Genomic DNA, 24957 nt, shown 5'->3' with positions numbered 1-24957 from the left:
GTAGAACTATTCACTAGTTAAGTTTGTCTAAATAAAATATTAATATCCCTCTTTCTGCAATAACCTTTATCCACTATTTATATGAAATATGAAGAACATGGTTTGCTAGAAATAACCTAAATTTATAAACTTAAGTACAGTAATGCAAATATCTTGTACACAGAGATCTGAATCTGGAAAATTTTCCTGAAAGTCTCTTAGGTATTTTGCTGCATATCCCTATATTTAAGATATTTTGCATATTTAAGAATGTAAATCATTCATTTGAAGTGTTTTACTTACTTCATCATACAGGCAGGTCTGGGGATAGTTTTATTTAAGGATCGTAAACAAATAAACCTTGCTTGAATGCTCCATCCCAAAAAAGACCTTTCTCTTTGCATTGTAGGAGAGATGTCCCACCATGAGGTACTTGGTGCTGTTTCCAGAGGAATCTCTGTGATTTTGTGTGAGCACAGTAACACTGAACGAGGCTTTCTGTTAAAACTGCAACAAATGCTGGCTGTGCATTTTATGAATAAGATCAATATCATCATTTCTGAAAGAGATAGAGACCCCCTTCAAGTCGTGTAAAAGAAGCAAATGTTGAGAAATAATGTAAGTGTATATCCTTCAGACTTAACAAAAATATTGGCAAAATATGCTTTGATTCCTAAATTTATTATTTATAATAAATAAAACGTTAACAAAATGAATAAATGAGTGGTTGAAAAAAACAAAATGACTTTATTGTAGCTGAGAAAAGTACATTTGAATGCTTAGATTTTTATTTTACATTTTGCAAGAATCAAGTTGGAGGAAAGTTATGTAGTTTCCAATTAGCAGTATTCTCTCACTGAATATTCTTTGTCCATTCATATTTAGTCTGCCTCAGAGTCATTTTACTCACTCCAACACACTATCCTTGTCCTCTTTTCCTTCTCTCTGGTTAGTTTTGCCGGTCCCTTGATCCTGGGAACTTCTCAGGCAAATTTGTTACCCTAATTTCTAATTGTACTTTCTGTATAATGATACTCATTTTTCATCACCAGATTTGAACCTATTTGTCATCAATTAACATCAAACATTTTCCTATCTCATCTATATCAATATAACATAAACCTCTGAAGCCAAGTTTACTTCAGGAGTGATATAGGGAAAGAGATATTCTGGAAGAGTCTAGAAACAATTTATTTTCAGTATTTAAAAAAATAGTCTCCAAGACAAAGAAATAGTTATATGGCATAAAAGAACCATACAAAAGGATGCAATTGCATGTTTATTTTTATTCAGACAGCTTTAAACAATCATTAGGTAAGAAAAAAAAGGTTAAATAAGCATATTTACAGTTGTTTTTATTGACAAAAACACAGCTGTTGTCATATTTAAAATGGCTTATATGGGGGGAATCTTTTGTTCCCAATTAAGGCTAAATTTTTAATAAATGATGATATCCACATCTCTGGTATCAGTGGTTTATTTTGCTCCAGTCCAACCAGTTTCCTAATCCAATCCTTCCATCTCATGACACATGTTTGAAGATCAATAATGGTCTGCCTATGATATATTACAAATATACCAGTCAATAGCTGAATTCAGCTATTAGTAGCCAATTGCGTGTATTATCAAACACAAGTTCTCCAGTTCAATTCTTATTTCTGGAAGATTTATGAACAGAAGGCACACTAATATCAGTGGATGACATTTTCTTGGTCTATAATAATATAGACTGGCAAAGGGAGAAACCTGAGCAGCTAATAATTGGCTTGCTTTTACAGCATCATATTCCATTATTACAGGTAGATTAGACTCCTGAGATCTGCAAAATGGCCACACCTTAGGATAAAATTCAACAATTCTTAATAGAATTGCCCTTGAACATGTGAGCCTTCAAACATCATTATCTTTTTGCAAAAAGTCAGCCAATATTCCAGCATCCACAGGAATTAATAAATATTCCACTCCATCAGCACCCTGAAAATAAATTGAGAATTAGCTTAGAAATATAAAAATGTTTGTTTGTTTTTTACTTATTCCCTCTAGTACAGGGTTCCCCAACCTGTAGCCACTGGGCCACTTGAATGGTTGGCCAGTGTAGGCATGTGCACCCTCCACTTGCACTGGCATTGTGCAGGTGCTAGCAATGCTGCAAGTGTTGTGCGGGTGCTAGGTTCACCATGAGCACAGACTCCCCACTCACACTAGCGTTGCAGCAGTGTGCAGGCGCTAGTGTCCCAAGTGTTGTGATGGCGCTTGCAGCCCTGTTCATGTGCACACATGCACATATAAAGCCCCTCCTCCCGGGCCACCAACCCAGAAAGTTTGGAGAACTCTGCTCTAGTACATAATTCAATATTTTATGAAGAGTACAGTAAACTTTTCCTTGTGTCTTAGTCTGTAAAACTGAGTAAGAACATTATTTGTCTTCTATCAATACCCTAATTGCAAAAAACATGGCATTTCATCTTCATTATGAACACCTAACATGATATTCTCCTGGCATTTATCAATGTAGCCATAATTATTCAACCTGGATTCTTTCTCAAACATGGTTAAATAAGATGTAAGTTCACAACTGACACAAAGATTCTCCTCACTTACCCTCTTAGTCCGAATCAGCTTGTGATCCCTGAATTCTGTAAGCTGAGCTCTAAGAGTTAGGTCACTATTGACCAAGAAGGCCTCCCGACAGCGCTGATATAAATCTTGGAAAGAAAGACCTAGTAAAAGAGAAGCAAAAGAAGTTTAATATCAAGCATAAAAAAATAAATTCTTGTTCAAATGGACAACTCTCATTTCAACACCAAGAAACATCATCTAATCTAATCTGTAGAATTTGATTGCTAGTGCTGAAGGTATTTTTCTTGCCTAAAACTTTCAATAAGAAATGCACTTATTAACTATTGTACATAACATGAGTGTAAAACTACAGTAGAAAAATACCAAAGACAAAGCAAACCACTAGTGTTCAAGCTCAGAGTATACTCGGTGCGTATCTCAACACACAGTTCTGATCAGGTCTAGGACAACTTGCCACAGCCAACACACCATAGGACAATTCAACATTGTATTAATTGCTTCATGCACTTACTTTTATTATTGGTGACTGCATTTCCATTGAAATTATTTTAACGCCTGTATTTCTGGATTGACTTTATTTTATTGTTTAGCCATAGTTCCATTGAAATTAATTTAAGTTTTATATTTGTTGAATTGTCTGTGGTGAGTTATCCCATGACAAGTTGGCTGTGAAGAGTTATCCCATTCTATTCTAATCTGTCTGCATATATAATGTCAATTTGCATATGTTCATTCTTTTTTATATTCTGATTTTATCAAATCAAACAACGAAAGGTTTGTAAAATCAGTAATTTACAAACAAGAATTGCAAAGCCCATTTACTCTATATTGTGATTTGGATATAATGAAAATTATTGCTCAATCAGAAGTATAAAAAATATTGTAAACTACATCATAACTTGAGGCTATGTCTGTACTAATCCAGTGGCTGGCTGCCCATATTATTCTAAGCTATAATATAGTTTGTTCTTGGCTTACCTCAACATAAGAACATATTCATGGTTTAGGATTATCTATAACTCGAAGCTTATGAATGTTGAACAACATTTAGATTTTGCATGAGTTTCACCATTATTTGATACTCATTTTCATAGATATGTAGATAATCGACCAAAAAGTTATAATAAATTAATTTATTATTTTCACACACACAGTATGCATCAGAATCTATCAATGAGAAACAGCACTGGAATTTCCCGACATTTGCACACTAATCAATATATAGTCAAAGGCTTAGATAACCATAGAAACCAAGAGAACATGACTTGGCTGTTTGGTGACTTGAAGAAGTGGAACATAATGAAAGGAGGAAAACTATATTCTAACCACTTCCCAAACAGCTATTTGAGTAAGCTAATGGGAGCAAAATTTAAAAAGGAACTCTGCATAGTGACAGTCTTCACCATTTAAACTGTGTTCCTTTGAGAATGTGCTCAGCAAAATCTTATAACCTAAAAAATGAGATCCATTATTAGCCCAAGCCCAGAATTGATTCTGACTACAAAGTGTCAGACTGCTCTTAAATATTTTCCACTATATATCCTAGCCTACTGATCTCTTTTAGTTTAAAGCTATACCATATTCCAACTAGAAAAAAAAACATTCTATTTTATTAACAGATAATGTTCATTGTCAAAATTTTATTAACAGATAATGTTCATTGTCAAAATTCTCTACCAAATTCTTGTCTTGACAACATTGCTCTTTTTTGAACTCCAGGAAACAAATTACAGATGTTGCATGTTTACCTAAATAGGAAGGATTATCCTTATTTTCCAACTGGTACTCTACCAAGAGTCTAAAGATACCCCTGGAAAGAGAGAAAACTATGTTAATATAATTAAATATAGCAAGAACCATACACCCACATTCATTCTTTGTTTAGCGACTAACCATAATTAGAAAACATTTGCAAATATGACAATAATTTAAAAATTGATTTTTGAACCAATATGCACTTTTACAACCAAATTTCATACACCTGACAAACGGAGACCAGAGTGAAAGTAATCATGGTGGAGCTATATAAGAGAAAAAAGTTCTGAATGACACAGCAACCACTGTGATCTTCACAGTGTCAAAGTTGTGTGTTCATGTAGCAACCATTTCACTTAACAACCTGGTCAGTGGAATAGAATTCAGTCAGAAAACTAGGAATGAGTACTTGCAACTGAGGAAAAATGTTCTAGGAAAATCCATACTCCTCATACCATTTATATATTCTTACTTTTATATTTTCTTTAGTGGTTCCACTAAACACTGGAGTAACTCTTGCTATTCCATGCTCAGTATAGCTGCCATTTTTTATCAGCTCTCCTCAAAGAAAAAAAACCCTATTTAGCTAAATTTAGCCATTTATTTGTGTGCATGTGCACATAAGAAAGACAGAAATGCTGTCTATTTTTAAGTACCTCATTTATTAAAAGAAGCAGAAAAATGCAATAATCAAAGATTTGCATTCTATCTCAGCTATTTTATGAAAAATACTATAACACATTGCTTCACAGAGCATCACGCAGCCTTCAGCTTGTTGAGTGGGGCAATTAGTAGCCACTGTTCAGCACATTTGGAGGGCTACAAGTTCCCTATCCCACACTGGGAAAACACCATTAAGGTTTTTTTCCATCCCCACTTGCAATGCATAAAAGAATTATATTTTTAGTATTAGTCTTACATACTGGGAGGTTTTTTTCTGGTCATAGGGAAGAATCTCTCCTGTTTCTTGCACATTTATCTCTTACCTTGCATTAGAAGTAAGACTGCAGAGAACATGTGTGAGGGAACTCAATGCCAAAGATCCCGAATGCTGTACCAAGAGCGAGTTCTCATAGGCTGTTTCTTCTGCATAAGGGCTGAAGGTGGTCGTTTCATACCACAACCAATTATACATACTTTGTTTTGCTTGATCCCACACTATGAATGCAGAAGACAAATATCAAAAAGAAAGAAAATATTAATGCCCTAAGAATAGAGAATACGTACCATAAAACTTTGAGCACTGTAAGTGTGGATATGGCTTTCCATAACAGCTTTTATGATATGCCAGCATGAAAATGGCAGAGTAATTCCAAACTGTTACATGAACTAAGTTCTTTTTATGACAGATTGTTGTTTGACTAAGGTCTGATACAAATTAGAAAAGAGCACATATCTTTAATGAAGAAGTGTTTTTAAGGGACTCATCTGGCTTTTGGGTGGCAAACTGGGGAATACATTCCAAACAAAAAGAAAAAGAAGAAAATGTAATTTAATATGAATATAATTAAATTATTAAACACAATCTTATTCCATCACATTAGTCTATGTCTTCAAAGTAAATAGAAAGTCATTGGAATTACTATTGCCTTTTGCATCATGATTTTCCATAACATCCAACAGGCTCAAAGAAATAAATACAGGATAAAGTCTATTGCAAGCTTGGTGATGGGACAGTTCCCTGTATTCACTGCCTTGGCTCTCCCTGACAATAACCTAACATTGTATCTTGGAATCAGGATTGAAAATAGCAAAACACTGTTAGCACGATCTATTTCTATGCTTTTTGTGTATATTGTACATAAGATTTCTCACCTGCTTATGAAAGGATTTAGATTTTGATGTCTAATTCATGTCTGAATATGTTAAATAAGCATGCTTCATTTGGTGGGAAAATGCTTTATAAAGCATTTGCACTGCCCTAAGCTTTAGCAAATGGATGTCATATCATCCATTTCTGATAGGAAATCCTGAGCTGCAAACTCTTGACTAAGTTTGCCATCCTTCCAGGAAGCCATCATTTGCTGAAGTTCCCCACTACCTTCAGGAAAACTTTGCCTATAGAAAAATTATTACATAAACCTATGGATTTGGATACGTAAACCTCATGCATGGTTGTGCATGGTATATAAGTCTTTCAAATCTACAAAGGGCGCAAAATCTGTGGAAGTTATATTTTGATTGTTTAGAAATGGTTTATGTTGTGTTATAATTTTTATGCTGTATTTTAAATGGAGAGAGCACTTCTTTCTTTTAGCCAATTTGGAATATCAAAGCTGGAGTAGATTCATAAGAAAGGGTTTTTAAATTTTTAGGAATTTTTCCTTTGTTTGACATGAATATGTTGTGTGGTTGCTATACACAGAAAGAAAGGACAAAGTAAAACTGAACAGGTTAAAAAAGAAACAAGATTATCCTAGAATTGAAGTTCTACAATGAACTGGTTGGCTGACAGAGTTTATGAGAGTAAACTGGCCATCCATTCCCTGTTGCCATGTTGAGATGGCAGGCTGAATTAGGATGCCTCTGAATACCAGCTAGGCAGGGATAGATTAAAACTACTTAAATAAATCCAAATGTTTCTGCAAAAGTACAGCAGACTCATAAATTTAGTACTGTCATCTTGTAGGGAAGCAATGTCTTTAACGCTTATTTAGAATAGAATAGAATAGAATAGAATAGAATAGAATAGAATAGAATAGAATAGAATAGAATAGAATAGAATAGAATAGAATAGAATTTTATTGGCCAAGTGTGATTGGACACACAAGGAATTTGTCTTGGTGCATATGCTCTCAGTGTACATAAAAGAAAAGATACGTTCATCAAGGTACGATATTTACAACACAATTGATGGTCAATATATCAATATAAATCATAAGGATTGCCAGCAACAAGTTATAGTCATACAGTCATAAGTGGAAAGATTTATATTTTATAAAAACACCCTGCTAAATAAACTGTGATCTGAAACTGCCATTGAACTGTTCTGAGATTCTGCTTTACCAGTATAAGATAAATCATAGTTTCTTAAGAAATTTAAATATAAAATAATAATTCCACCATTGGTAATATGCAGAATAAAAAAAACAGCCCTAAAGTTACGGTTGTACCACAAGGGGACCTGTAACTAATGTCTAGCATTTATGATGAATTTACACACAACATACACAGTTTGAAAAATCCAGTAACCTACTGAGAGGGGCATTAATATGATCAATAGATGCTATGAGGTAGACATTGGAAAGCGAAGACAATTGTCCTAGGATTTGCTGGTTTTTATCTCCTCTTAACATCTTACTGTCCAAGTTGTGGATGAGAAGATATAGTTCCGAGGAAACATCTGGCAAACAAGAAGAAGAAAAAGAAATACCAATAGTCAAAGATCAAAAATAGAATATATAAGTAATGGTTACAGGATTTGTGTCTGGAATATTTTATGCTTATGTGAAAAAAATTGCTAATGTTTGAAATAAAAGCTTTCCAGAACAGTTTACAAACATTTTAAAATTACAGTGAAATTTACTTTAAAAGCAACAGTTTACAATACATAATCTATATTAAATCTTCTTTACATGAATAACCTACATTAAATCTTCATTAGTTAAACAATATACGCATTTAATGTAATTGAACAATTATGATAGAATTGAGCTTCATGATGGCAAGTTGAAAAGGGGAAGACCACTGATTGGGATGAAAAGCTGGGATGAACTGAGACAGAAATCCAAGGATAATAGAAATGCTATGAAAGATCTTTGCTGCATTGGGGGGAGCGGGGGGGGGGATTCAAAACCTATTGCCAGACAATCTGTCCTTCAAAGCAGGAACCTTATCATTTCAAATCTACTGGATCAAGTCTCACAAATTCTAAAGGTTGTAGAGAGTGCCGTGGCGCGACAGCTACCCCAATACCTGGATGAAGATGTCTATCTAGACCCGTTCCAGTCCGGCTTCCGACCCGGATACAGCACGGAGACAGCTTTGGTCGCATTGGTGGATGATCTCTGGAGGGCCAGGGACAGGGGATATTCCTCTGCCCTGGTCCTATTAGATCTCTCAGCGGCGTTCGATACCATCGACCATAGTATCCTGCTGTGCCGGTTGGGGGGATTGGGAGTGGGAGGCACCGTATATCGGTGGTTCTCCTCCTATCTCTCTGACCGGTCGCAGACGGTGTTGACAGGGGGGCAGAGGTCGACCGCGAGGGGCCTCACTTGTGGGGTCCCACAGGGGTCGATTCTCTCGCCCCTGCTGTTCAACATCTACATGAAGCCGTTGGGTGAGATCATCAGTGGTTTCGGGGTGAGATACCAGCAGTACGCTGATGACACCCAGCTGTACTTTTCCACCCCAGGCCACCCCAATGAAGTTGTTGAAGTGCTGTCCCGGTGTTTGGAGGCTGTACGGGTCTGGATGGGGAGAAACAGGCTCAAACTTAATCCCTCCAAGACGGAGTGGCTGTGGATGCCGGCACCCCGATTCAGTCAGCTGCAGCCGCAGCTGGCTGTTGGAGGCGAGTTACTGGCCCCAAAGGATAGGGTGCGCAACTTAGGTGTCCTGGATGATTGGCTGTCGTTTGAAGATCATTTGACAGCCGTCTCCAGGAGGGCCTTCCACCAGGTTCGCCTGGTTCGACAATTGCGCCCCTTCCTTGATCGGGATGCCTTATGCAGTCACTCATGCGCTCGTTACCTCTCGCCTGGATTACTGTAATGCTCTCTACATGGGGCTCCCCTTGAAGTGCACTCGGAGGCTTCAGTTAGTCCAGAATGCAGCTGCGCGGGTCATAGAGGGAGCTACGCGTAGCTCCCATGTAACACCGCTCCTTCGCAGACTGCACTGGCTGCCTGTGGCCTTCCGGGTGCACTTTAAGGTGTTGGTTACGACCTTTAAAGCGCTCCATGGCTTAGGACCTGGGTACTTATGGGACTGCCTGCTGTTACCACACGCCTCCCACCGACCCGTACGCTCCCATAGAGAGGGACTTCTCAGGGTGCCGTCCGCCAAACAATGCCGGCTGGCGGCCCCCAGGGGAAGGGCCTTCTCTGTAGGGGCTCCCACACTCTGGAACGAGCTTCCCCCGGGTTTACGCCAAATACCTGACCTTCGGACATTCCGTCGCGAACTGAAGACTCACCTTTTTATCCGCGGGGGCTGGCTTAAATTGGGATTTTAATGTTAAATTTATTAATTTTTAAACGGGGTTTTTTAGTATGGTTAATTTTAATCTCTAGGCTAATTTAAATAAGTTTTTAAATCCTATTTTAATCTGTATATTGTACTGTCGGTTTTATCATGCCTGTACACCGCCCTGAGTCCTTCGGGAGAAGGGCAGTATAAAAATCAAATCAAATCAATCAATAAATAAATAAATAAATGTTCTCTATTAAATGCAATTTAAATCACCTCAGTTCATTAGTCACAATATATCAAGAATGTTTAAGGGAGCAATACATAATCCTATAGAATGACTGTCCTTATAGTTTACCTTCTTTAAAACTTTTTAGGATGAAGTCCACCTGGTCCTGGGGACTACGAAAGGTACCCATGTGATTCAATACCTCTTCTGTTATAGAATTCAAAATCTGGCACAGAAAAATGGTAGGCCATCATCTTCTTTTAACATTTTGCTTTTAAAGATTGTTAGGAGAATTACATCTGAACTGAAAACAAACTTTTGACCATTATATCTACTTGAATAAATTATAACATTCCTGTACAGAAAGTGAAATTATTGTAGAAACTCTCACAAAATGTAGAGATACTTTTCATATAAAAAGGCATAATAAGCAAAAGAAGATTTCATAGACTGCAGCTTTTATGAGAGCCCTTTTGGGGTTCTGGGAAGAAGGTCCTAGCAAAACTACAACCAAAATGTTGTTAAGAAAAATGCAGGGACTTGTCAAGAGTCAGGGCTGACTCCATGGACAATAAAAACAAGTAGTTCCTGTCCCAAAGTTACTTTTCCAAAAGGCAGTTGGACTTTCTTGGCTTTTTCCTTGAAAATATTTTGCTTCTCATCCAAGAAGATCCTTTAATTCTGAAGGAACATTTTCAAAGAAAAAAACCAACAAAGTCCAGTTGCCTTTTGGAAAAGCACCTGTGGGATAAACATGACCTGAATGATTGAGAACCTCCGTAGCCAAGTAATTCCTATGTTTCAAATTAATCCAATTTGCTCCTAATATCTCACTTTTCCTTGCAAGTGGAATCTATAAGTAAAAAAGTTGCACTCTAAGTCCATAATGCAGTTTGGCTAACTATATTCTCACAATATTCTAAGCCATGATTTAACTATGGTTTACAAAACGAACCAAAAATGGCTGGATCACAAACATTCTAAATTACAAACAGCAAAATGTAATTTAGCTGGGCTGGTCAAACGCAGCCATTATATTCTAGGATTAAGTGCAGAAAAGATAAGCAATTTGAGAAATGTACAGTTAGTCTTCATTCAGTGACCACTATTAGCTACAGCAACTCAGTCGTTAAGTGAAACTTGCTGGATGAAGCTGCACAATGCTTATGATTTTATTTCAACTTTCCTTTTATTTACAGACCCGAGAAAGTCATAAATGTGAGAATTGGCTGTACAGTTACTTTTTATCACCATCATAAATGTGAAGCAGAAACTAAATGAAGCAGTCCTTAACATGGACTACCTGTAACATCTTTATACTAATGCGTTTTGTAATAAAGCTTTTGTTAACTGATCAAAGCCAGCCATGTATCTATTTTTGCTTACTGATTTTATGGTGATGTTGGGAAAGAATCCATTTACAACAAGATGTACAGAATCCTGAAGAAGAGAAATACGGAAATTCTCCAACAGATCTCTTTTTGAACCTAATCCGTACAGCACAATATTGAACCCAAGGCTGTAAGAAATAAACGAAAAAAAGTCCTTAAATAGGACAAAACAAAGTGCAGTGCAATATGATGGATTGAAAATGTTTAGGCTGATCACAAGAACTTATTGTTCTAAAAATGGGATGTGTGTGCAAAATTCGTTATGTTTACTTCCAAGCACTAGTCAATAACTGAAGATTTATTTTTTTTTAAAAAATCCAGGATTTCAGTTTGACTATCAGTAATATACCAGGTGTTTTTTAATCAGACAAACTGTCAATTCTTTATCTTTAAACAAAGATATGCAAATTTTCTGCTCACTGTCTATCCTAGTTTTCTATCTTAATTATGTGTTTTATTAATAGCAAAAGCTTGTCTTAAACAGGAGGGAAAAAAATCTGTATTCTGAATATGTTTTCTACATTTAATCGAATAAGTTGAGGTGAGTTTGCTCAGCATTGAATCTATTTCATTTGTTTACTTTTTTGACTTGAAAAAGTCAGTGAATATTAAAATTCTCAGCATTACAGGTCTACTTACAACCACAATTAAGCCCAAAATTTCCACTGCTAAGCAAGACAGTTGTTTAAGTGAGTTTTGCCCTGTTTTTACCTTTCTTGCCACAGTTGTTAAGTGAATTACTGCAGTTAATAACACGCTTGTTAAGTGAATCTGGCTTCTCCACTGACTTTGCTTGTCAGAAGATCACAGATGGTCATAAATATATGCCACTTGGCAAGCGTCTGAATTTTTGTCATGTGACCATGGGGGGTGCTGCAAATGTCGCAAGTATGAAAACTGGTCATAAATCACTATTTTCTGTGCTGTTGTAATTTTGAACAGTCACTAAATGAATAGTTTTAAGTTGTAGACTACTTGTAGTTATTTTCTATAAGCTATTTAGTATATATGCAACTCAGGGTTGAACTGTGGAGTCCTTGATGCTGAGCTTAGTTGTTTGCTATCAGGAGTTTCATCACCTAACTAGGTAACATCATCAGTGTGGTGAGGGCCGCGGTGTGGCTCAGGCTGTAAGAAGCCTGTTATTAAACACAGCTGCTTGCAATTACTGCAGGCTCGAGTCCCACCAGGCCCAAGGTTGACTCAGCCTTCCATCCTTTATAAGGTAGGTAAAATGAGGAGCCAGATTGTTGGGGGGCAATAAGTTGACTTTGTATATAAATATACAAATAGAATGAGACTATTGCCTTACACAATGTAAGCCGCCCTGAGTCTTCGGAGAAGGGCGGGATATAAATGCAAATAAATAAAAAAAGTGTAGGTTTTGCTCCCTCTTTATGGGCATTCAAACAGAAAGAATAGTCACTCCTTGATAGAAGTTTGCCTACATGCAAATTTCTCCTATTTGCATGCTTTCTGATGCATTTGATGCCCTATGTGATGCGAAAAGAAGAGAATATATGTAGTTCATGGTTAAAATACAGACATCAAACTCTTCAGAAAGCATGCAAATGGGAGAAATTTGCATGTTGATAAATCTCTACCAAGGAACAACTATTCTTTTTGCACTAATGTCTATACATAGAGAGCAAACCCCATATCTGATGATGATAACATCATGTTACCTAGTATGGTGATGAAAAGCAAACAAATAGAATTGCTCTGGAAGTTCTATGAAGGCTCAGGATGATGCTACTAAATTATTGCAATAACTATGGATGCTTTTGGAGGATTATTATCTGCTTTTATGACTTTCTGAATTTTAATTTTTACATAGATGTTTGTTGTAAATCACTGAGAGTCCAGCTGATTGTAGTGTGCACAAATAGAAAAATAAATGCAATTATCTTAAGTCACAGCTGAAAGAACTATTTATACTTTTTCAAATTGTTTATGCAGATCTCAATTCTAGGAAATATTAACCCTATACAATAGTGAAATATTAACTACATCTAATGATCCAGTTTTATTCAACAAAATGATTTTAAAGCATCGCTATGGGGATTTATTTCAATTTATTTACTGGGCTGCAAACTCCTAGTAAAATATAAGGGATACTTACTGCAGTTGCAACATCCATTTGTAGAAGAGGGATTCATATTGTTTCATTAACTTTTCCCGTTCAGCAGCAAAAGCAACAGGTATGTTGTTCAAGAGATTTTGTAGGGATTCCTAGACCATTTAGTTTCATTGCAGGAAAAAAGACTCATCAGTAAATTTCTAATTAATGAAATAATGAGAAAGTTCTTAATTGATGAAAAGGCTTTGAACAGAATAATCCCCGTCATCAGAATTTTCCAATTCCTTCTTGTATTTTTAATTTTTATTTGTTACTGGGTTTTCTTTAAGGAGAATTGCAGCAGAATATGTGATAAACAAACAAAAAGGAATACCGTATATACTCGAGTATAAGCCGAGTTTTTCAGCACGTTTTTTGTGCTGAAAAACGTCCCCTCGGCTTATACTCGGGTCTATACGGCTTATACTCGAGTTTTGTTTTTTAAGCCCCCGGGCTTATACTCGAGTTTTTAGGGCTTATCCTCGAGTTTTTTTTTTTTCTTTTTTTCACATTTTACCGGACGGCGCGGGGAAGCCCTGCCGGTGCAGTGAGAGGGCGGGGCGGGGGTGCCGCCAGCCTTCTCAGCTGAGGGAGGGAGGGTTTCCCCAACCGGTAGGTGCCTCATTTCCCACCCTCGGCTTATACTCGAGTCCCCAGTTTACCCCAGTTTTTGGGGTAAAATTGGGGACCTCGGCTTATACTCGGATCGGCTTATATTCGAGTATATACGGTATACAGCCTTTTAAAGGCATCACATGAGATGCAGGCATGTGTGCTTAGAGAAGCTGTGTGCTGGGCTCATACATTACTCCATATGGGTCCTTGAGTTAAGTAGATGCTAATGGAGAACAAGAATGTGTTTCAAAGGGAGTATGCTGACTGCACTTCTTTGATTCAAATGAGTACTTTCCTAGTAAGCTTAGGAAACAATAATGCACACTACTGCATTATTCAAATTATTTGCCACCCAGTTCTTTCAGAATTTTTTTTTTTAATTTCAAATCTAGTTTATAGCCCTGGGATTTCTTCACAATTTTTCATCCAAATACTAACCAAGTTCACTGTATAGCTTTTCAAAATCAAAGAAAGTGACAGCTTAATTACACAGAGGATACAACATTATACAGCATGTAAACTATGACTGGTGGTTTGGGATATTGTGTGTATCCGGATAAATCTTTTTCTCAGTACATACTGTACCTGATCCAGTTTTTTTTTCTCCAACTTCTGCAGTGTTCGATCAGAGGTTAAAACTTTAGAACTGCTGTGTGCTTCAAAATACTCTTCTACCAAATTGCTCTGATAACAAACAGAAGAATAATTAAGTATTATCTTCTGGCAACATTAATTGAGGAATAAAATGATGGCTGAGAAGAACTGATTAATAAAGTGCAAAACTTTACTATAGAAAACAGGAGGATATTGAAATGAATCTAAATTCCTCTAATGATTAATATATACTTATGGATAAGCTCATCCTTAGGTAAGCTGACCAATGCTTTTTTTAAACCAAAGTATCATAAAATGTGCCACCTGAAGATATGCTGACCCTCAAAAAATTTTGTGTTTTAATTGTGTTTTAATTTTTACAACTAGTTTATCCAGAAGTGATGAATTTTTCATGCTATTTTGGCTAAAAATGTAAGTGTTCGCTTATCCACAAATGGGCTTATCCAAAAGTATATGCAGGTATTTTTTTTTTGAAGTATACTCGCGAATAAGTCCATCTGCAGGTAACCTAAACCCAATTTTTTAGATGTATTTTGAAACCTAAAATTCTTGGCTTATCTGCAAGCATATATAGTAATTAAAAACAAATATTTTGCATGTTATATTTTCACTTACAGAAATATAAAAAAACAAACTTCTTTCCATTCCATCTTTCCTGTTTCACCCTTTTCCCACATATTCAATTTTAGCTTTTGTTAAACATTTTTATATACACTACAGGAAAGGTAATCCTGCACATAGTGGAAATTACTTTGCTATAAGGATACAACTTATTTCACTTAGGGGTACAATTAGGAAGTTAAACCAAGAACTTACACACTAAATGAAACTTTGTGGAGAGCATTTAGCAAATTTGTCTCCAGAATTGAGTCAGGAGAATTAAAGCTAGATAAATTAAACTGCAACAGAACACTTTTCTGAAAACACTCAGAGGAAAAATGCATTTGATTTTTGAGTACAGAGTACAGAGAAAACTGCTTTTAAAAGACATTATATTGTACTCATTGTACATTGGAAACAAACTGAACTCTGAGCGTGCTTACAGAAATGCATCTCTTCAGCTTCTTAGCAGATGTTTCTTTGCTAGGTGGAACAGAAGAGGTTTGGAATCTGACTGGGGTTTTTGAAAGAACAGCTTCATCAGCAGATACCGAGCAAGCCTCCTCCCCTTCTTCTTCAGAGTTTGAAGCAGAATAATCACTTTCACTATCAGAGCACATGTTTAAGGCTAAAAAGGAAAATATATAGGTTAGAATACAGGTAGTTCTTGGATTAAGATGGAACTGGGACCAGAATTTCCATTGCTAAGTGTTGCAGTCGTAAAATGTGACATCACATACCCACATTGCTTAGCTTACCATCATAACCCCAAGACTGTGTGGGTCATTAAATGAGGACTTCACATGACCATGACATGGGAAGAGGCAGGAGTCCCAGGCAAGTAGGCTGACAGGCAAGAGTTATTGGTGGCCTGGTGTTGCAGGTGGACACTACACTGTGCAGGTAGGCAAAAAAGCAATGGGAACTGGAGCAACTTGCAACTTCCTGCTGGTTTCCCCACTGACTTTTTCATTTGGGAAGCCAACAAAGAATTCAAATGTCAATCATATGATTGGAGGACACTGCAAGGCAGTTGCCAAGTACCCAAATCATGACATTACTGTGGGGACATTGCAATGGTAACAACTTTGAGGACTAGTTATAAGTTCTCCCCATTCAGCACTATTTTAACTTTGAACAGTCACTTAACAAGTGGTTGTAACCCATGGGCTACCTGTAGCACTTGCTAGGAAATCAAGAATACAATAAGGCTATTGATTTCTCATCAATTTGTGGAGGGGGGAGAGCAGAATGCTGGACAAGATAGATTTTTAATTTGATTCAACAGAGCTCTTGTGTTCTCAGGAGTTTCCCCTTCTGTTCCTCACATGTGAGTTTTGTGGCTATATTTCATATACTTTTGACCTAGTTTTCATGGAACTCAATGCAGTTGTAAACTACATTTTAGCTATGACTGTCATAGGCAGTCAACATGTTATAGCCAGCATTGTCTTGATGTATGAAACTATAAAATAGAAAACAGTAATTTTCTCATGAGACCACCGGTATTCATATTTTAGATTTAGTAGTACAACATTAAGCCAGGACTGTGGAAAGCTTCACTAAAAATCTCAAAAAACTGGAACTGGAAAGCAAATTATAGGAGAAATATCCAGTGATGGGATTCAAGTAATTTAACAACCAGTTCTTTGCCTAATGATTTCTTCCAACAACTAGTTTGCCAAACTACTCAGAAAGTTAACAAACCTCTGAGGCTTGAGGTTCCTCAAAGTTCCAATTTATTAGAGATGTCATGTTGGCACAGCTGGGAAAACCCGAAACTGAAAGCTTCCAGGTTTTCCACACCCAGTTGACAGTTCATAGCCCTGCCCCATACCCACAAGTTCATCACATTGTCCAATCTAGTCTTCACACTCAATTGGATACAATCTTCAGGCAGTCTCCATCAGACGCAGGCTGTCCTTGAATACAGAATGCTGTTACAACTAACTTTCTACCACTCCAACAACAACCCCCTCCCAACTTCCCCAGCTAAAATATGTGGCAGTTTAGAAGCAAAAACATTGCCTTCCAAAACTGACACCGGTTCTCCAGAAGTGGTGCGAACTGGCTGAATTCCACCACTGGAAATATCTCATAATGTCACCAAATTGTGTTAGCTAGAACTACTATTTCTTACCCGTCATTCTTTTCCGAGTCCGGTAAGATAATTTTGATAAATCATTTCTTTTAGTCTGTTAGGAATAGCAAGTATATTAGATCCCATTCTCAAACAACATCTCATATCTAAATATTCTATTTCCTAACATAATAGCCATCTAAATGCAAAAATTTACAAAAATGTAAAGTCTCCTATCTCAGTCTGACCAATTTTTTTCAAATATGTGGATGTTGTTTTTATACAATACTATCTGTTCATTGGAATGGAAAACACATATGTATCTGATTTCCTTGGTACTGTGGTTCCCCAACCTTTCCAGCTCTGCAGACCGGCAGTGGCAGTAGCAGCAATGGAGAGTTGGGAGGGGATGGTTTCCCACATGTGCCCAACGTTTGTGCAAATGGAGCTTCATGCATTCGCCCATTGCTTGTGTGGCTCAGTTCCCAACAGGCCATGGTCTGGTACAAGAAGCTGGGGACTCCTGCCTTAATAGATCTCCACCTGTATTTTGGAGAGATGGGGGCTCTCCAATGCAAACCTGGCAGATATAGTTAAATGGGAGGAAGTGGAAAATCCAAATTCAACTATTGTATATAATTTTCAGAAAGATATCTTAAGACTGAATACATACTTAATCTATTTGAAAATATATTTATATCTGCAGACTAGAAAATAATACACTGTCAGCATAAGTAGCCTCAATTTTCCAAGTTTAAGTCAATCACAATTGATTAACAGCCAAAAAATGTCACTCACGTCTTCCTGGTCTTTGCTTGAAGAACGTTCTGAAAATTAAAAATTGAGTCACATATTATGATTACCTATAAATATCATGGGTTCTGGCACAATTTCAAATGTATTACAGGATTATTTTAATGTACATTTCAGCTAAAACCAGAGATTCAGCCTAATTTAATATGTAGCACGTACACATTTTTCTATCCGAGTAACAACTGTCATCACTGTCCATTTAAATAAGCAAGAATCAAACTACGTTTTTAATAACTAAAGGTGTCAATAGTACTTTTTATATTGGAGTCTTTTGCCTTATTAAGTCTATTGCCAGTGTCTTCGTATATAAATTCTATGCTACTAACAGTTATCTGAATTATAGAGATAGCCCAGCCTTGTAAATAATGTTTCAATAAATTTAGGTTTCTATGCTGCTACCAGTAGTTCAGACAAGGAATTTGGGAGCACAAGAATCAGCAAATCTGTAGGAAACTAACTTCTTCTGAGATGCAGCTATTAATCTATGCCATTTCTTCCATAGTTACAGACACTACAATCTATTACCACTCTGCAATTGGAAACCATATAATGGAAATGAGGCTAAAAACTGGACTCCTTGGAATCTGCATATCAATAATCATATAGTAATGTATGTAGGAAGTATATAATCATATGTGGAGAATTCCCAAATGTCCCTTTCAAGCAGTTACTATAAACATTTCCCAATTTCTCTTAAATATTCACAATGAAGTTGGGCACTCACATACATACATACATATCTTTATTATGATTACTGACCACAATACCCAACAATCTACAGCAGACGGAGCAAAATAAAGCAATTGATGACTATAACATTAATGCAATAAAAGGGTGTCTGGCTTTAGACAGTGTAGCAAAATTTGACCATGTTCATAGACACAAAATCATACTGGCTTGATAACAAAAACTGAATTCATATGAATAATTAGAAATTCCTGGGTATTTTACTCAACACCCAGAATTGTTGAGAATCAGGCAGCATGCAAGTTTAATAAATGATGATTATATGAGAAATGATCAGATGGAAATTGCACCCTTATTTTGGCATTCATTTATTAAGGGATGGTACTTCTATAATCAGCATTCAATATTAATATTTTCCATTTTAGAACAATTGTAAGACAAATTCTGTATTCTCCAAAATGTAAGCTCACAGTTAAGCAACTAATACATGCAATATAAAATACATATTCTTATCTATCTCATTTCATTAGAATGACTTCTTTTAAAAAAAAGCAAATTCTGTAATTTCCTATTTTAATCAAATATTTAACATTTTAAAAACTATTAACAGAACTTACTACTGCTGACTTTTGGAGTGTTTGTTTTCTCCTCAAGCTTCTTCAAACTGTTTTGTTTTGCATTCTTTGCTGAGTTCTGAATTAGCTCAGAAACTTTAAATGTAAAAAAGAAATCTCCAATTAAAGCAGCCTGCAAATAGTACTTAAATACTCAAAAGGACAGCATAGACAGTGAACCATGTAAAAATGTATTCAATATCTAAAGTAAATAAGCAACAGTAAATAATATGAAATACAAGAAATATGCAGGGCAACAAGGATATTGCTCCCTATTACCTATTTATTTGCACACTATTTACCAATCTTGACTTTCAAAGTCTTTGGTTCCCTAAACAGTCCTTACCTTGTAGGAATCTTTAAGGAGTAATAACAAAATAATTCTTTTACAATCACTTCTTCTGGGTTGTCACCCCATTTATGGATTTTTCTCCCCAAAGAAGTTGAATTAGTATCCACATTAACATATCTCTGACATCGAATGGAGAACTTTTCACAAACTATATACAGTAGTGGCCACAATTGTGGAAACCTTTTGGGAAAAGTGTATTTTCTAAAACTAGCTAATTACACCACTTTTTTTTGAGTACCATAAAATTATATATTAATAGAAAGATAATTTAATCAAGAATGTAATGCAGTAGCTTTTATGAAGGATTTGCTATTAGAATAGTCGTTACAGTATAAAGAAGAAAAGTGAAACACGTAGAAAAAACGAGATATACAAAAATTATCATGTCAGTTAATACTTAGTTGGGTAATTTTAGCATGAATTGCGGCCTTATGTCTTCCCATGGCGTGAACCAAATCTTTTAGTTTTGCAGCTGTTATAATGTGAAACCATTCATACATATGTATAGAAGTACCTATATATGTAAAAGAAACAGAACATGGAACACAATACATGCCTCTCTCTGCCATCCTATTAGAGCGTTTTGGCGTTTGGAATGGAAAGACATCACCACCACTTGCACTGGAACCGTTTCTCATTGACTCTAAAAAAAATATGTATCGATTAACCCTTAGAAGAAAGCTTTAGAGTGAAGCAGTGAAAGATTTATAGCAGTTCTATGCCCAAAAACAGATTATATCTTATTAGCAATATAAACATTTATTTTTAAGAGTCAATATTTTTTCTTATTTCTCAAGTCTTATTTCTTGGTGGCATTATGTACAAAATATTGAATATTTCCATGCATAATATGAAGTAAATATCCGCAAAATGATGGCTGTGAAAATGTTGTGTTTCCCGAAGTACCTTGGACGTCTAGGGCAGTCACATAATCCTGTTCTTTAAAAATATCCTGGACTTCATCATCGGAGCTGTTCTCCAGATTTTTCATCCATTTTTTAATATCAAGTGTATGCGGAACACTTAACTTACGAGCTTTGAGACCTGAAAATGCAATAGACTGCTTAAGAAAAAGTACCTGAACAGTTACAATAAATAATATTCATAGGTCTGTGGAAACCAATTATTTTCAGGGAAGCTATACACTCTAGAAAAATAAAGCTGTATGATAATTTTTAATAAGAATGTAAAGAAAACAAAACAATTACTTTAAGAAGTAACATTATAATGTTGATATTACAAGAAAAGTCAGTTGTCAAAACTTTCTGAAGGCAAAGCTTTGTCTCTATGTATCTACGCTAAAAGATAATATGCTGTGGTGAAGTCGTATTTTTGTTGTAAAGTTATCCATACTGATGACATTAATGCCAAAGTAGATTTCATCAGTTAGCTTACTATTGAAAGATTGCTAAATACTTCAGCAGCATTGTCTTGCTCTCACATATTTTCAGAGGATCAAGTGGTAATTAATTTTTCCAAATACAGAAAAAGGAACTGCTTTTAAAATGATGTAATTAAATATTTAAGCACAACAAAAATTATCAATATTTTGGGAAAATTCAGAATTAGTCACATTATTCTAATAATAATAAAATAAAGCAACTAAGGATACCTGCATCCTCAGAGATATGCTTCAGAACATCTTCATCAGCCACAAATTTAATCTCTAGGAGATTAATCATATTTATCTTTGGATTACTCATATCGAGGTATCTAAGTCAAAAAGAAAGTAAATTGACATATTCCTATCAAGGCACAAGTCTCAGGTAAGTTTAATTTATTATTACAAATAGCAAAAAAACCTAGAATGCATATTAAGTCATGAAAAATTATACATGATTACTACTAGAAATAGCAATAACTTGGATTTTATAAAAGCTTGCTGGTCCTCAACACAAATAGAGAAAACAAATATATGTTTAAATAAGACATTGGATAACTTCCGTGATGGATGTTGCTATCCAAGAAGGCATGTAGAATTCTAGATAATATCCTCATAACATACCAATGGAGTAAGGCAAAACTTAAATTTGGCACCTCAAAATGTGTTTCAAAACTAGTAAACTCTGACCAGTCAAGAACACAATAAAACAATTTGTGTAATAGAATAGATAAGGACTTGGTTCACTTACATATGGGGAGACTAAGTGAGTAAGCCTGTGGTGATGGTAGGGCCCAACTTGGCATCCTGTGTAATCTGGAGGAAACAAGGGGAAAAATGCAATAATAGATATCATCAAATAATCAGAAACACTGATTTGCCACCACATTATCTGACTAATGTATGCAATGCTTGTAAACTTATTTTATATTTTATCTATATTTTCCAAAAATTTGATATCAATAATTGGAATATGGATTAATTATATATACTTTTTTTTGCAGAACACTGCAAAAAATTCTTTGCCACCTAATTGAAGTTTTTGCACAAATGATGTGTGATGTATGCCAGTAAGACTTGGACTGTATATAGGAGGCACGCTAGGCAACTGAACCACGACCTGCCTCTTTAGAATTCTGAGGATCCAGTGGCAGGACAAGGTGCCAAACACAAAAGTCCTCTCCAGAGCAGGCCTGCCATCAGTTCACACCCTGCTGATGAAAGCCCAGAAGCGCTGGGCAGGCCATGTTGCAAAGATGCTGACCATCGCATCACTAAACGCATCCTTCCTCTATGGTGAGCTGTCAAAAGGGAGTTCCTTTGTCCCCTGTGTCCCCCACACCGGGGACAAAGGAAGCGATACAAAGACATGTTGAAAGCCTCCTTCAAGTCCCTGGATATCAACACCACCTCCTGGAAACCTTGGCACAAGATTGATCAACATGGCGCATGCTGATCCACCAAGGCTGCCAGGCATCAGAGGACAGAACAACCATAGCACAAGAGAAGTGAGCGTTCCATAAAGCCAGATTTGCAAATGCTGCAACAATGGTGCCCACACATCTGCCCGACATGCAGCAAAACATTTCGTGCCCATATAGGTCTTACCAGCCACCTGTGGACACATTGCGGATAGCCCACAACCTGTTAGATGTCAAGGTCCTCTTCAAACACGATGGATGAACATCATTGCACAAACAGTATACATTAAATATTTGCAAAATGGAAACAGCTAAAGATAAATGCAGATGAAAAAATATTCTATTCTTAAAATAATATGACATTATAGCCTACCACTAAAAAGAAAGGTATATATAAAGTCTATAATTACTACATGCTACTTTATAGATGAATGGCAATGATTTAGCTTTACAATACAATACACAAACTTACAAAATTTTGTTCAAAGGTTATACAAAAATTCTAACTGGCTTTCACATCAATGTAAAAAGAATGCAAACCAATGTCATCAATTGAAGCACATTTACTTGGAAAGAAACAAGGGTAGGCAGTTATATTTCTCATTAAAGAAATAGAATATGGTGCTAAAGCCATCATAAGACTATAGCCCAGGTAATCCCTGATTTACCATCATAACTGAGCCCAAAATTTTTGCTGCTAAACAAGACAGCTGTTAAGTGAATTTTGCCCTATTTTACAAAGTTTCTTATCACAGCTGTTAAGTGAATCGTGCAGTTATTAAGTTAGTAACATGGCTGTTAACTGAATCCAGCTTCCCCATTGACTTTCTTGTCAAAACGATGCAAAAGGTGATCACATGACCTCCATCATGAACACATACTTGTTGCAGTGGTGAGATTAAAAAAAAATTACTACCGGTTCTGTGGGCGTGGCTTGGTGGGCATGGCAGGGGAAGGATACTACAAAATCCCCATGGGAGGCAGAGAATAGATGGGGGCAGGGCCAGTCAGAGGTGGTATTTACCGGTTATCCGAACTACTCAAAATTTCCACTACCAGTTCTTCAGAACTGGTCAGAACCTGCTGAATACCACCTCTGACTTGTTGCCAAGTTTCTGAATTTTGATCACATAACAATAGAGATGCTGCAAGTGTGAAAAAAGTTCATAAGTTACTTTTTTCAGTGCCATTGCAACTTTGAACAGCTACTAAACGAATGGTTGTAAGTCGAGAGGATTGTTTGCAATACAATCCTCTACATACCTATTCAAAACTAAGCCCTGCTGTGTTAAATGGGACTTGCTTCCAATAAGAGAAAGCAGGACTGTGGTTATTCCACTTTTCAGCAAGTTGTGTGCAATTAAGCAAGCCTACAATCACAGGACATCACAAATATGAATCTCGGTAGAAATAAAAAGAATTTAATATGAATGAAGGTGTTACAAATGGCCTCAAAAAAATGAAAGGCAATCTCAAATCTTCCACTCCCGTGGAATTGACAAGAGCAGCCTGCAACTGCCCACGCTATAGAGCACTGCATACCAGAACAACTAGACACAAGAAAGTTTTTTCACTCTGCTTAACAAATAATTCCCTCAACACTGTCAAACTATTTACTAAATCTGCGCTATTATTAATCTTCTCATGGTTCCCACCACCCATCTCCTTCCACTTATGAAAGTAACTTTGTTACTTGTATCCTTACCATTTATACTGTAATTGATTGTTTCCTGATTGCTTAACTGTAGCCTATGACTATCATTAAGTGTTGTAAATGTTATACCTTGATGAAGGTATCTTTTCTTTTATGTACACTGAGAGCGTATGCACCAAGACAAATTCCTTGTGTGTCTAATCACACTTGGCCAATAAAAAATTCTATTCTATATTGGAACTACAATTCCCAACATGCCCCGCTATCGGTCGCGTCGGATCGCATCGTTGCGAGTTGTTTGGGAAGATCTTGATGCTACAAACCTAACCGTAAACACCTTCACGGACGGTTGCAGGGTCGGAGGAAGAAAGAATTCCACTTGAACGAGCTGCTACTCTCTCTCTCTCTCTCTTTTTAAAGTTAGCAGAGTCAGTATTTGGTCCATTGCCATCAAACCACACAGAACAAGGACTCGGCTGACAAACAAGGAGAAACGCGCACTCCCTTAGACAGGAACCGCCGCCGCCTATTCTAACCAAAGCGCGCATCTCACCGGTCCAGCTTTCCGACCGTTCGCGCCGCCTCTTTACTGAGCAACAGATCTTCGGGGCATTAATTTGGGGGCGACATTTGCGCTGGTTCGCTCGCTCTCTCCCTCCACCCGCCCCACCTCGCGCGCGGAAGTCCCAACCACGCGCCCTCAACGCTGAATCGTCTTTCACCTCAGCCGAAGGGCGAGCTCCGAATTCCACCCACCCCCCGGCTCGCTCCACCCGATCCCCCCCGCCGCTCACCAGATCACAGCACCAGAACAAGCGCGAGTTTCCCGCCAGCTGCCAGAGCGGCGACCCACCCTCTTTCTTAGGGTATCGCGGACCACAGCAGGGGGCGGAGCTAGCGCTTCGGCTTCCTTCCGCGGATTCGTGATTGGCCCCTCTG

General features: G+C 36.8%; 2 protein-coding genes across 4 annotated transcripts in view; one reads left to right on the top strand and one right to left on the bottom strand.

Annotated features, from left to right (window-relative positions):
• Positions 1 to 11056, top strand: part of NIF3L1 (NGG1 interacting factor 3 like 1) — a 22997-nt gene extending 11941 nt beyond the window's left edge. The window contains exons 7-9 of one of the 3 annotated variants that reach the window (XR_009155675.1): positions 389 to 597; positions 9825 to 9918; positions 10876 to 11056. Coding sequence is in view for 2 of the 3 variants with exons in the window: in XM_058187724.1 (XP_058043707.1) it covers positions 389 to 573 (185 nt within the window). In the remaining variant the exon portion in view is untranslated. Of the gene's footprint in view, positions 1 to 388; positions 1439 to 9824 lie in introns of those variants that run through there. The other 2 variants (XM_058187724.1, XM_058187710.1) reach the window with 2 other exon arrangements.
• On the bottom strand, positions 1212 to 24957 carry ORC2 (origin recognition complex subunit 2). The gene is made up of 18 exons (XM_058187604.1): positions 24813 to 24957; positions 21695 to 21759; positions 21175 to 21275; positions 20469 to 20606; positions 20119 to 20205; positions 19214 to 19306; positions 17895 to 17923; positions 17157 to 17211; positions 15460 to 15644; positions 14387 to 14485; positions 13190 to 13299; positions 11063 to 11195; positions 9806 to 9902; positions 7511 to 7657; positions 5301 to 5472; positions 4308 to 4369; positions 2581 to 2699; positions 1212 to 1953 (listed from the first exon to the last, which is right to left on the bottom strand). The coding sequence occupies exons 3-18, from the start codon at positions 21263 to 21265 to the stop codon at positions 1870 to 1872; spliced, it is 1701 nt and encodes a 566-aa protein (XP_058043587.1). The 5' UTR covers positions 21266 to 21275; positions 21695 to 21759; positions 24813 to 24957; the 3' UTR covers positions 1212 to 1869.

Source organism: Ahaetulla prasina, chromosome 1, assembly GCF_028640845.1.
Source record: "Ahaetulla prasina isolate Xishuangbanna chromosome 1, ASM2864084v1, whole genome shotgun sequence".
NCBI classification, from domain to species: Eukaryota; Metazoa; Chordata; class Lepidosauria; order Squamata; family Colubridae; genus Ahaetulla; species Ahaetulla prasina.
Note: the sequence above shows the minus strand (reverse complement) of the source record. Positions and strands in the feature narration are given on the sequence as shown.